This window comes from Schistocerca piceifrons, chromosome 8 (assembly GCF_021461385.2).
Source record: "Schistocerca piceifrons isolate TAMUIC-IGC-003096 chromosome 8, iqSchPice1.1, whole genome shotgun sequence".
NCBI lineage: Eukaryota > Metazoa > Arthropoda > Insecta > Orthoptera > Acrididae > Schistocerca > Schistocerca piceifrons.
The window spans coordinates 40,398,594-40,412,607 of record NC_060145.1 but is presented as its reverse complement, the minus strand read 5'-3'; the positions used below and the strand labels follow the sequence as shown (position 1 = coordinate 40,412,607).

Sequence of the window (14,014 nt, the reverse complement as noted above, 5' to 3'; positions counted from 1 at the left end):
CCTCGGTGAAACTATACAGTCCTCAGGATTAAACCGAATTGCCAATGAACAAAAAAATCACCAAGCTCCAGAAGGCCTACAAGCTAACATGGACGCATTACAACAAGAACTGCGTTTCGACAGACGCGAAATTAAGGCACTATACAACAGTGATTCTTCCAGAAGCAATCTATGCAGCTGAAACATTGGTGATTCATGGTCATTCAAAAATTAAGGAAATAGAAAAGCAGGAAAGAAAAATTCTCAGGAAGATTTACGGTCCAATCAACAAAAATGGCATTTGGATGAAGAGACCACAAAACAAACTCTATAGAAAGATCAACATAGTAACAGGTGAAATCAGAAAGAACCGAGCCAAATTTTATACACACATCTACAGGATGGAAGACTCCAGAACAGCAAAGAAATTATTCAATACTATAACAAGGAGTAAATGTGGCACAGAATGGCTGAAAAAAGTCCAGAGGGATCTACAGCAGATCAACATAAAAAATCTCGAAGATCAAACCGAGTGCCGGCATAAAATCACAAGTGTGAAGTTTGGGGAAAGAACATCGCGTCAGCCTGGTAAAAAATGGACAGAGGAACGGAAGAAGGAGCATTCTGAGAGGATGAGGAGTTTTTGGGAAGCAAAGAAGAAAAACATCCGAAGATGAAATTATGAATTCAAGTTCAATCACTCTCCTACAGGGGAACAATTGTTGTTATAATAATAATAATAATAATATATGTTGTTGTGTGTAAAAAAAAAAGCGGATGTTCCTTCGTCAATGATTTAGCATAAACATGTTAGGCAGGTGAAAAAGATCACAAAGTGTCACCATGTTAGCTATATTTCCATCAAGAAAATGTACGAGTTTAGTAAACTGTTTACCACATTCTACATCACTGAAGGATATATGAAAAATGTAAGAGTAACATGAAAATAACTTACTGTAACTTGTTTTCACATTAGCAACTGCATGGAATAAAGAGGAATATTCTATGCAAGTCATCAGCTTTGATTAGTGACACAGGAAACATGTGACAAATAATATAATGACTAATGTGATATTAGTAGTGATTTTTCAAATGGGCTAAGCTGCAGATCAGTCTGACCCAACAACCACAATTTTTTTGCTTTCACATTCATTGGCATCACCAACTAACAACAAAGCTGCAATTAAATGTATCATAAGGTGAGATGACAGCAGCCATTAATATTCCTTTGCTGGCCAAAGCCAGCAACTCATATCAAATGTTCTTCTTGGCCCACTGCATGCACTTCAGACCACTGCCACCCCAACAGCATATACTGCTACCATACTTTAAATGTAGTAAAAAGCTCCACTACCAAAAAGCTTGCAGTACACTGTGCAGGATTGAAAGATGAGGAGTAACTCTAATACACACCTTCTCTGAAGCAGTCTGGTGAATTTGCAACTATCCAACAAATGATTTCAGGGCCATTCTTAATATGTAAAAGTGTTTCCACAATATCCAAAGTATTTAAGACTGCTGGAAGTTCTGCAAGTGCAATGCAAATTACATCACAGACTTCCTCAATGTATACAGCATTGTCAAATAAATCAGAATGTTTTACATAAAAGTCTGGTCCCCGTTGTTGCTCATGAATCTGTCAAGAATATGAGAATAAGATGTACAAATCATTCTTGGAGTCAAGTAATAACAGTCAAAAGAAAATTTTTGCACTGATTCAAAAACAAAAGTTAAAACATTTTAAACCCTATCAGTGAATGGAAATGTTATTTTAATGTGGTAATAGTGGAGGAGGAAACTACCTGTGACGATATGAACAACAATTCACTCAGTACAAGCCGGAGTCTTCGAGTTGAGTCGCTGCGCTCGAATTCCAGTGCCAGCCCATTTTGTAGTGACTGAATAAGTATGCTATCCGATTGAGAACTTCCCAACTTCTGCCTGAGGATATTATTTCATGTCAGTTATGTCTCATCAACGAACATTAATGCAAGCATGTTATCAACTACTTACCTCAATTGTTGCTCTTTTTTTACGTCACTCTCCAATGCATGAAAATCAATGGATAAGAGTGCAACGATGGAGTTGACATGTTCAATCCCCGATAGAAGCGTCAAAATTTCCTTTCTGCCTTCCGCGCAGTCTCTCGTGATGTCATGGGGGGAGATTAAGCTCATTCGTACCAGGCATGGCAGAATAGGTCGGATTTCTTTCGAGGTACATTTTGAAAGTTCAGCTACATCAACGTTCTGAATAGCTTTAAATACTCGTGGAGACACTACAGAGGTGTAATTCATTTTTCAAAAACCTGATCATCAATTACGATAACTTCTCACACAAAAACACACAACCATCAACACAACACACTTCCTTCCCTGTTTGTTTACATACACGAAATACAGTAGTGATTTGCTGCACGCCTCAGCATCTCTGGACACTTGTATCGCGACCAAAGATTTTAATTATAGACATTACTGAAGGTTTTGCCCGCCCCACAGTCTGTAGTTTTGCCGGAATGCGCAGTGACAATGAAAATAATCGCTGCTTAAAACCCCACTATGAAACGTCAGACAGCTTCATACATCATATAGAATTGTTGAAATGTGGGCCTAAGAAGGAAGTGTCAATTAAAAATATGAAAAATGCAGACCCAAAAGTTTCGAAATCATTGCAGAATGAGTTACAGACGATTTGTGAATTCAAGTCTAATCCTAACTAGAAAATAATGTATTTTTCAGTGTTTACAGAGAAATAGGGTTATAGATAGTTAAAACTTCACACCTCTCTCTTGATTGTTTCAAAATAGTTAAAGGCTGGAAAAGGGCTGACAGCTCGTAAAAGATTTCGACACTTTTAATTTGCACGAGAACGAATGAAATGCATTTGAAATTTCCGCGTTACTATAAATTCATGCGGATCATTTTATGGGACTTCCGAAAAATGGCTCCAAGCACTATGGGACTTAACATCTGAGGTCATCAGTCCACTAGACGTAGAACTACTTAAACCTAACTAACCTAAGGACACCACACACATCCATGCCCGAGGTAGGATTCGACCCTGCGATCGTAGCAACCGCGTGGTTCCGGACTGAAGCGCCTAGAACCGCTCGACCACCGCGGGCGGCTGGGCATTCCGACTGTAATCTATGGAGTCACTGTACATGGGGTTAGTATCACTTTACTGATGCGATGTTTACCATGTCTTGCACATTTCAAAACCTTTTTTTCAGGATGTAATTGAGGAGCGTGGACATTTACAACTGTGTCAACAAACACTATGATTTTATAGCTCCAGTATACTAATATTTGCAAATAAATAAAAAGTAATATGATCTAGTATTGCTAGATTTTTTTGTTTTCCAATTGTCAGTATTCAAGGCTCAGAGACCAACAAGGGTTTAGGACTTAGGTTATTGAATACACCGCAATGAAAACTTTTGGGCAGTACCGAAGTATTTCAAACATACTGCATACTGCTTTAATGAAACATGCAAGTTACCTCAAGTACTATTCTCTCCTGCGGGCACTGTCTCTTCTACAGGAACTACAAGGTTGGTTGGTTTGTTTTGTTTTAGAGCGCAAAAACAACTATGGTCATACGCACCCATGTCAAACTGTAGAACACAAATACAAAGCGAGGAGTTAAAGACGACTATCGTTAGTCCCAATCGACGGAAGAGATGGCTGCTAAAAGCAATGATGTGGAGAAAAGTCTATAAAATACGCCATAGAGAACCGGAGGTCCTGAGCTAAAAATTAAATGACCTTCGCCATATCGCTACGTCGGATAAAAAGTAAAATGTGATCGACAGCTTGCACGTCGTTTGCTATAACGGCTGATGACTCAAACGGCAAACATAAACGAGAACCGAAGTCGCTAAAAAAAATAAAAATGGCATTCCGTCAGGAAATGTTGGAGCGTCAAAAGTTGAGCGCAATGAGCACAAACTGGTAGGGGAGCACCACTTAACAAATGGCGATAGCTAGAAAGACAGTACCCAATATGCAACCTAGCTAAAATGATCTCACGGCGAGATGGTTGAGAGGAGGTCGTCCAAGCCGCTGGGAGAGGCGTAATAACGTGTAGCTTGTCCCCTTGAAGGGAGCATCAGTGGCGATGCCAAAGTAACACCAACTGCTGACAGACGCAATACAAATATCATTGGAGGGAATGTAAGAACTAGTGGGCTGAAGTGTGAGGACTGCAGCTTTCACAGTACCATCAGCGGCCTCGTTTCCTGTCAGACTGATGTGACCAAGAATCCACATAAATATCACAGTGGCTCCTTTAAGAGTGCGCAAGTGACAGTTTTCTTGGACCCATTGCACTAAGGGATGGACAGTGTACAGCACACAGGGGCTTTCAGGGACACTGAGAGAGTTGGAGCAGATGACAAAATTGAAAAGCCTGTGTTGCCAGATGTATTGCGTGGCCTGATATAGAGCGAAGAGCTCAGCTGTAAATACTGGGCAGTATTCCAGAAGCTGATACCGAAAAACATCGGTGCCAATGACAAAGGCACAACCCAACATCACAGTCAATCTGAGCGCCATCAGTATCAAGGTATTATTGCGGAGTTCCATGCAAAGATCATGAACCTGAAGGTGTTGGACCTAGGCTGGAGTAGTGTCCTCGGGAAGTGAATGAGGCCAAAGTGAACAAGAGCCACCACATGAAGCCAAAGTGGTTCACACCCACTGGAAAAGTTGCAGGTAGCGTGAAGTTAACTTGCTGGAGCAAGAGCCGAAAGCGAACTCCAGGAGATAACAGAGAAGAGGGACGTGCCCCATAGTGGTGTTCAAAGGAGTCATCGAAGAAGGAGCCATATGATGGAAGGCCACACATGGTAGACAAACAGCATGCATATCCGCTGAGGAGAAAGTCATGGTGGTAGGACAGCGGTAGTTTGGCAGCTTCTGCATACAGACTTGCAAGTGGGCTAGTGTAAAAGGCGCCAGTGGCCAAATGGATGCCACAGTGGTGGATAGTATTGAGACGGCATAAGAGGGACAGATGGTCAGATGCATAAATAAAACACCCATAGTCTAATTTCGAACGGACCAGTGCAAACGGAGCAGTGTAGTTTGAGCTGCTGCCCAGGAAATACCACTGAGGGCACATAGGACATTGATGGATCACTTACAGCAGGCTGCCTGGTAAGACATGTGGGAGGATCAAGAAAGTTTCCCATCGAGAATGGAAGAGCAATAGGCCCAAGATGTGAAGATGGTGGAAGAAACCAGCTGCGCTGCCAGAAATTCATACAAACGGTTTTGTCAGTGGAAAAATGAAAGCAATTGTTGATGCTCCATGAGTGATGACAATGGAGACATCACTGAAGATGGAAGGAGACAAGTCCATGGAGAACTGTAATAGATGGCAAAATTGTCAACGAAAAGGGAGTTGGAGATGCCTCATGGGAGACAAGGTTAATGGTGATAGCAAAACGGACGACTCTCAGGACGGAACACTGAGGCACACCGTTTTCGTGGATAAAGGTGTCTGGCAAGGCAGAACCCACACTTACCTTGGAAACTCGGTCTTTAAGTCCTGAAGGAAATGGGACATGCGGCCATGGAAGCCCCAGGAGTAGAGAGTATGGAGGATTCCATTCCTCTAGCAGGTGTCATAGGCTATCTCTAAATCGAAAAACACCGCCAGTCTGGGATTTCCGCAGAAAACCATTCAAGACATGGGTGGACAAAGTGACGTGATGGTCAACTGCAACTGTGCTCGAAATCCACATTGTGCAGTGATTAGTAAACTGCGAGACTCGATCCACCATACCAGCTGGACATGAATCATGCATTCTGTCAACTTGTAAACACAGCTTATGAGAGAAATGGGGTGGTAGCTAGAAGGAAGATGTTTGTGATTACCAGGCTTTGGTATGGGTATGACAGTGGCTTCATATCAGTGTCTGGTAAATGTGCCATCCGCCCAGATGCGGTTGTATGTATGAAGCAGATAGTGCTTATCCGCAAGAGTAAGGTGGTGCAACATCTAAATATGAACATCGTCTGGCCCTGGAGTGGAGGATTGGGATTAAGTGAGAGCATGATCTAGCTCCCTCATAGTAAAGGCGGCATTGTGACACTCACAATTCTGAGAAGAGAAGGGTATCACCTGAGCCTCCTCCACTCGTTTCTGATGGAGGAAGGCAGTGTGATAATGGGAGGAGCTCAAAATCTCTGCAAAATGGGTGGCCAAGGTGTTGAAGCAATAGGGTCCACTATGACATTGTCTGCTACTGTCAGGCCAGAAATTAGGGAATGGATCTTGGTCCCAAAGAGCCATTGGAGGTTGCCCCACATGACGGAAGTGGGACTGGAACTGTTAAAAGAACTAGTGAAGGAAATCCAGCTAGCTTTTTTGCTATCCCAAAGAACGCGATGACACTGTGCACACAACTGTTTATAATGAATGCAGTTTTTCATTGTAGAATGATGGTTAAAAATGTGGAGAGCACGTCTTCACATGTGAATTACATCACAGCATGCCTTAGTCTACAAAGTGACTGGGACATGGGGTGGTATAGAGGAAGTGCAAGGGATGGAACTTTCTGCAGCAATAAGGATAACGTTTGCAAGATATTCTACCTGGTCATCACAAATGGGGAAATGTTTGTCGAAGGTCATCAGGGAGAAGTAAAGCCTCCTGTCAGCCTTAGTAAGCTGCCGTTTGGGTGAGCTCGTACGTGGGGTAGGAATCAGCAAATGGATAGCACCAGGGAAATGGTCACTCGAGTATGTGTCAGAAAGAATGGATCACTCAAGACGATGGGCAAACTGGGCTGTGCAGAAGGATAGGTCCAGATTGGAATAGGTGTGCGTGGATTCTGAAAGGAACATGGATGCTCCCATCCTGTGCTGTTTCTTCGAACACTTGCATAAAAATGTCTGCTGTGGCAGGTAAAAGAGGGGAACTCATAGCTATACCATCTGTCTGCTTTGGGAGCTAATGGCTACAACATGAGGATGATACGCAAAACTATGTAGCCGAAGGAGGAGGGCAACAGGGAAATCCAGAACGAAGCTCAAAACACCGTCTTGCTACCATATGTACAAGATGTTACTGAATGTCTGTGCAAAATTCTCCATCGGGCAGGTATTAAGCCGATTTTGTGTAGCAACAACAAAATAAAAGACATTCTCGGCTCAACGAAAGATACAATTGACAAATTTCATGCCGCTGGAGTTAATGAAATTGAGTGCGAATGTGGACTGGTGTATGTAGGTGAGACTGGGCATCCATTAAGCACAAGGCATGCGGTAGGCCACAGCGGCGGGGGGTACACAGAGTGCTGATGCGCCCTAGTCGATACTAGGCAGTTAGTAAACAATGCTTTGCTGCAGTTGCTGCTCAGTTTCCTATTCACCAATTTCCACCAATGGCAAGCAATAAAGGAAACTCCAATGGAAAATGCCGGTTTCCACCAATGACAACACACAATGCAAAGACCAATAAATTGAACTCCTAATATCCTTCCTCCTCACCTTCACATCCAATGACAGCACTCCTCCATAGTATATAAGTAACCAAACTAGTGCTCATTCAGCAGTTAGCAATACACCCTGAGGTGTAGGTCTCTTGAAGAGCGTAGCATTCCAAAGGATTGGAAAAGGGCACAGGTCATCCCCGTTTTCAAAAAGGGACGTCGAACAGATGTGCAGAGCTATAGACCTATATCTCTAACGTCGAGCAGTTGTAGAATTTTGGAACACATATTATGTTCGAGTATAATGACTTTTCTGGAGACTAGAAATCTACTCTGTAGGAATCAGCATGGGTTTCGAAAAAGACGGTCGTGTGAAGCCCAGCTCGCGCTATTCGTCCATGAGACTCAGAGGGCCATAAACACGGGTTCACAGGTAGATGCCGTGTTTCTTGACTTCCGCAAGGCGTTCGATACAGTTCCCCACAGTCATTTAATGAACAAAGTAAGGGCATATGGACTATCAGACCAACTGTGTGATTGGATTGAAGAGTTCCTAGATAACAGAACGCAGCATGTCATTCTCAATAGAGAGAAGTCTTCCGAAGTAAGAGTGATTTCAGGTGTGCCGCAGGGGAGTGTCATAGGACCGTTGCTGTTCACAATATACATAAATGACCTTGTGGATGACATCGGAAGTTCACTGAGGCTTTTTGCAGATGATGCTGTGGTGTATCGAGAGGTCGTAACAATGGAAAATTGTGCTGAAATGCAGGAGGATCTGCAGCGAATTGACGCATGGTGCAGGGAATGGCAATTGAATCTCAATGTTGACAAGTGTAAAGTGCTGTGAATACACAGAAAGATAGATCCCTTATCATTTAGCTACAAAATAGCAGGGCAGCATGTGGAAGCAGTTAATTCCATAAATTATCTGGGAGTACACATTAGGAGTGATTTAAAATGGAATGATCATATAAAGTTGATCGTTGGTAAAGTAGATGCCAGACTGAGATTCATTGGAAGAATCCTAAGGAAATGCAATCCGAAAACAAAGGAAGTAGGTTACAGTACGCTTGTTCGCCCACTGCTTGAATACTGCTCAGCAGTGTGGGATCTGTACCAGATAGGGTTGATAGAAGAGATAGAGAAGATCCAACGGAGAGCAGCGCGCCTCGTTACAGGATCATTTAGTAATCGCGAAAGCATTACGGAGATGATAGGTAAACTCCAGTGGAAGACTCTGCAGGAGAGACGCTCAGTAGCTCGGTATGGGCTTTTGTTAAAGTTTCAAGAACATACCTTCACCGAAGAGTCAAGCAGTATATTGCTCCCTCCTACGTATATCTCGCAAAGAGACCATGAGGATAAAATCAGAGAGATAAGAGCCCACACAGAAGCATACCGACAATCCTTCTTTCCACGAACAATACGAGACTTGAATAGAAGGGAAAACCGATAGAGGTACTCAGGGTACCCTCCGCCACACACCGTCAGGTGGCTTGTGGAGTATGGATGTAGATGTAGATGTAGGAAGGTGCCTTGCAACAGTCACCGAAAAGTCAGAATTATATAGTTGACAATTTGGTCTCAAACCCAGAATTATACTGACTGTGACCATGGCAGTGGTAGCCTACGTTTACAGAAAATTGGAAACTTAATTATTTCCTAAAAATATTCTTACAGCATTATGAAGCCAGCTTTGCTTTACAAAGGTTAGGGGCATTTACAATGGAAACAGAAAAAAAGGTCGGCTAACATCTGGGATCAAAATATCTTGTACGAGGAAGAGAGAGTGGTTTGTATAATGCAAAGGACTAGTCCTAACCAAGACTTAAAAAGGAACAATGCACAATATTGGAAAATTTGTCAATGTGTTATCAAAAAAAGTAAAAATCATATAGGTACTACGGACAAAAATTCAAAATTCCAAGAAGAAGTCATGACTATTTTGGATATTATTAAACATGAAACAAAAAAAAAAGTCAAGGCAAATGATATTCATCTTCCAGATGAGCATAACAGCAAGTTAGATTATATGAAACTCAAATGATTTCTTCCTAACAGTGGCTGTGAACATGGGAACAAAAAATGGTCTATTTACAGCCAATCCAATAAACTTACTTAGACAGGCATTTGCATAGTCCACCACTAGACATCAGTTTTGCCATCTCATCTATTAGTAAGATCACAAAAATCATAAAGTCACCAAAAAATAGTAATGCTTCTGGCTATACTGGTATCCCAGCCAAAGTAATTATATCTTGTCCTGCCTTTGTGCCCGCCTCCCCTTGTGTTACCTCCATAACCAATGAATGAGACATGACATGTTGCCTGAAACACTCACATATGCTGTAGTAACACCAATATGCAGCCGGCCGGAGTGGCCGAGCAGTTCTGGGTGCTACAATCTGGAACCGCATGACCGCTACGGTTGCAGGTTCGAATCCTGCCTTGAGCATGGATGTGTGTGATGTTCTTAGGTTAGTTAGGTTTAAGTAGTTCTAAGTTCTAGGGGACTAATGACCTCAGAAGTTAAGTCCCATAGTGCTCAGAGCCATTTGAACCAATCTGCAAAATTGGAAATAAGCAACTGACTTCTAATTACAGACCATATTCCCTCTGCCCTGTGTTCTCAAAATTGACATGGTAGCTTACAACAGAATACTGAACCATATTTCTGAGAAAATAGTTTAACAACAGCTCAGTTCAGCTTCCATAATAATTTTTCCACCGAGAAGACAATATATGATTTCACAAACTCCATTCTAGTATAATCAAACAATAAAAATTTAACCTGTTAGCATTGTCTGTTATCTTGCCAAGTTGTTGATTGTGCAAGGAAACTAAAACTATGTAGCAATAAAGGTCTTCCCCTTGCTTGGATAGGGTCTGTTTGAACAATAGGAAATACAGTATCACATTAGCAAATGATACATTGGGAATAAGATTAAATTCAGAATCGGAAGCATTAAATATGGTGTGGCACAAGGTTCGGTTCTTGTTGAATCAAGTATATTGATAAAGGGTCCAAACATATCTCTACCAGAAACAACCTGGAGAATAATGGAACTGGCTTATAACTGGTCAACAGCGAACAATTTAACCTTTTATTTCAAAACACTCATATTATACAGTTGCACACAAATAAAGACGACCTATACACAAGATCAAACTACATAGGTGATGTTTCTGGGCATCCAGATGTATAATAAATTGAAGTGACACTAGTTAACCAAAAAGCTAAATTCTCACTGCTTTACACTGAGAAATCTCTCTCAGTGTGTTGATTAGCAGAAAAGATTGCTAGCATGGTTTGCTTACTTTCACTCAGTTCTGTTATATGGCTTGATATTCTGGTGGATTGCAGTGAAGGTGAAATGGGTATTTATTCTACAGTAGCATGCAGTTAGAACACTGTAAGGTTGATAACCAAACATCTTGCAGAAACCTCTTCAGGGATCTAGGGAGTCCTACATTTACATGCCAATCCACATACTTCTTAATGATATTTTTAGTTAACAACAAGAGAGAACTGAAGATCGATCTGACAATTCACAACCTCTATATTAGAAGTAGCAATAATTTCCATATGGACTATACATCCATCTCATTGTTTCAGAATGGTGTTTTATATTCTGGTGCAAAAGTCTATAACATAACAGGTTGCCTTTGGGCATGTGGCAGGAAACTTAAAATCCCCAAATATTTAAAGAAAAAGTAAAAGAATACCTTATTAGATTCAATGCAATGCAGAAAGGAATTATGGATGAACACAAAATTTTTAAAGTTTTTTTTTTTTTCCTGGCAAGTGCAGAGCTGAGCCAAGACAGGACTGAGTGCTACCAGGAAGGAAAGCCAATGTAGCAAATAGTGAGGCACACAACGGGGGCATTTCTACACCACACTTAGGCAGAGAGTACAGAATGTGACTGCAGCAGAATCATAGCATTACAACGTTATTCTGGTGGTACTACAAAGTACTGTACTATGTCAGTCATATGCAAGAATGGCTTCCACCCCATTGGCATGGCAAAAGTGCCATGCTGAAGAGCTGAATGTCACAGTTGGGACACCACAGTATGGTGTAAAGTGCTGACAAACTTAGCAAATGGGGCCAAATTTGCTCATTGCTACAGCTTGATAACAAAGCCAACCAGTTTAAATACTGGGACTTCTGAAGAACACATTCTATTCTATCCAGTTGCCAGCAATCAGTCATAAGGAGTGTGAAATGAAAGTCTTGTAAGTTCCATGATGTGCTGCCTAATATTTGTCTAATGACTTCAACTACAAGACACCAGCCAGCCTGATGCACTCCACAGTTGTGGAATGCTGTGACTGCCACTGATTTGAAGATGTGAGTGTCTTCGACCAGCATCCACTGGGGGTCAATCGAGGGTGACCTGCTAACTGGGAGAGGCATATTCCTGCTGCTCCCCTGACTGTACATGTGAGCAGCTACTGGACTCTTGGCTGTCTTTTGTTGGGAGGCCAGGGCATAATTCTGCATGGCTATTGCCATTCTGTGCAAAACGGTTGGCTGCTGAACTGGGCACGAACTCTGATATCTATGAGAGCATGTTGGCAAAGCAGTGCACCATGCCGCTGGAATCCTGGCTGGGTTGGCAGCACCTGCAGACCTCCAGATCTGCATCCTGCATGACACTGACCCTTCTGAGGGGGCTGTTTCTGACCTCCAACGTACAACACAGATGCTGCTGAACTGGAAGCAACTTGTGTCCACATGAGCCACTCTGCCCCCTTCAGTCAGTGCCACAGAGAAGCTATTTGCATGATATAAAGCCTGAAAATAAATGTATTTACAACTAACACTGTATCACTTGTATCACTCAGTATCACTCATGCCCTCAGGTGTGTCACTGAACCTCAGTCCCACACTCTGAGCTCAGCATCTTGCACCTGTAGAGATTGGTTTCCTGGGTCTCCACAGCTGCCACTCCTACAATTTATCAGAATACTGGGACTCTGGAATACAAATTCTGTCTAACTAATATTTTTCTTTTAGGAAGAGCCTAACATTGTCAGTATATGGACAGCTGACAGTGGTCTGCATCAAGTTACATAAATGCTTTGTTTAAAGCAAAGCATTAAACAAGAACAGAAGCTGAGCAGTATAGCAGGGGCAGCTGCTTTTTTCTGAGTAGCTATTTTTCTTCTAATGGATACTTGTAGTGGTGCTAAAATTAAAGTACAGAGAGAAATAAATTTACAATAAATAAATATTTCAGATTCATTTCTTTACAATAAATAACAATGTAGGATTATAATATACAACTATTCATCTTTTTATTGTATTTTGTCAACAGAAAAAATATGGACATTCTTCAGGGCAAATGACTTTATTCAATTTCAGACAAGGTTGAAAGGTCATTCTTTGGAGAATAAATTGCTTATCTACAAGAGTTAAATGTTGTTGAGTTCACATGAATATCATGTGTCCATAGTTCCACTTTCTTGTATGTGTGTTAGCTTGTATATTTCATGTGGTCAAATATGTGCATTGCACAGAAGTCTAGTGACAAATTTAGCTGCAGGCGCACCACAGCTGAGTCCAGTTGCAACTGTTGGACGCAGCACACTGTGTTTATGTGATGTGGAATGTTTTCAGTGAGGATTGTTGTTGCAGATGCATTTTGAGTTCCTGTGCATGGGAATCCACTGACACTCTTTTGGTAGTACACCTTCTAGCATAGGTGGAAGTGGCTTCATTTTATTCCTGAGATAAGGGTACACTTTATATCTGACAGGAATACTGTTTACTAGTCCTAATGTTTATTTAACACCCCACCAGGGAACGAGATTACCTGTGATGCACTCACTCTCTACTCCAACACATGATTGGTCACTGTTTATCAGTCACACAACTCTAGTACATTTTTCACAATGAACAAAATAATTTCATATTTACTGTGGGATTTTATATTTACAGTTTTCATGTCCACATAATTTTTATATTATATTATTATTTTAACAATTAGTCACACATTTTTACAAAGTTGTAACATATTTTCAGCCTTTTAAAGTATGCTTTAGAATCTGAGTTTAGTATTCAAATATCATGAAATTAGTAATTCAAGTAATTATAGCCACATAAAAGGCAGGTAAGAAAAAAGTCATTGCCGCACACCAGCACCCGAAGCACGTGAGTGCAAAATAGCACAGTACCTGCTATGAAAAACAATTCAATTACAAGACAAATAAAGCTCATAAAGAAAGGAGCTGATGAAGGAATAAGTTTTGCACCAGCAGTGCTCAGCTGTGTTTTGTGTTAGATTAGATTAGATTAGATTAATACTAGTTCCATGGATCATGAATACGATATTTCGTAATGATGTGGAACGAGTCGAATTTTCCAATACATGACATAATTAGGTTAATTTAACAACATACTTAAGTTAATATAACAACTTTATTTTTTTGTGTTTTTTTTATTTTTATTTTTTTATTTTTTTATTTTTTTTATTTTTTTAATATTTTTTTTCTTAATTTATATCTAAAAATTCCTCTATGGAGTAGAAGGAGTTGTCATTCAGAAATTCTTTTAATTTCTTCTTAAATACTTGTTGGTTATCT

The 14,014-nt window shown here is 40.9% G+C and overlaps 1 protein-coding gene across 1 annotated transcript in view; it reads right to left on the bottom strand.

Annotated features, from left to right (window-relative positions):
* LOC124711295 (integrator complex subunit 2-like) overlaps window positions 1-2,397 on the bottom strand; it is an 85,297-nt gene extending 82,900 nt beyond the window's left edge. Inside the window, exons 1-3 of the mRNA XM_047241299.1 lie at window positions 1,993-2,397; window positions 1,782-1,920; window positions 1,393-1,615 (exon numbers count right to left, since the gene is read on the bottom strand). Coding sequence (XP_047097255.1) covers window positions 1,393-1,615; window positions 1,782-1,920; window positions 1,993-2,276 — 646 coding nt within the window. The 5' untranslated portion in view covers window positions 2,277-2,397. The remainder of the gene's footprint in view (window positions 1-1,392; window positions 1,616-1,781; window positions 1,921-1,992) is intronic.
* Between the last annotated feature and the right edge of the window lie 11,617 nt (window positions 2,398-14,014).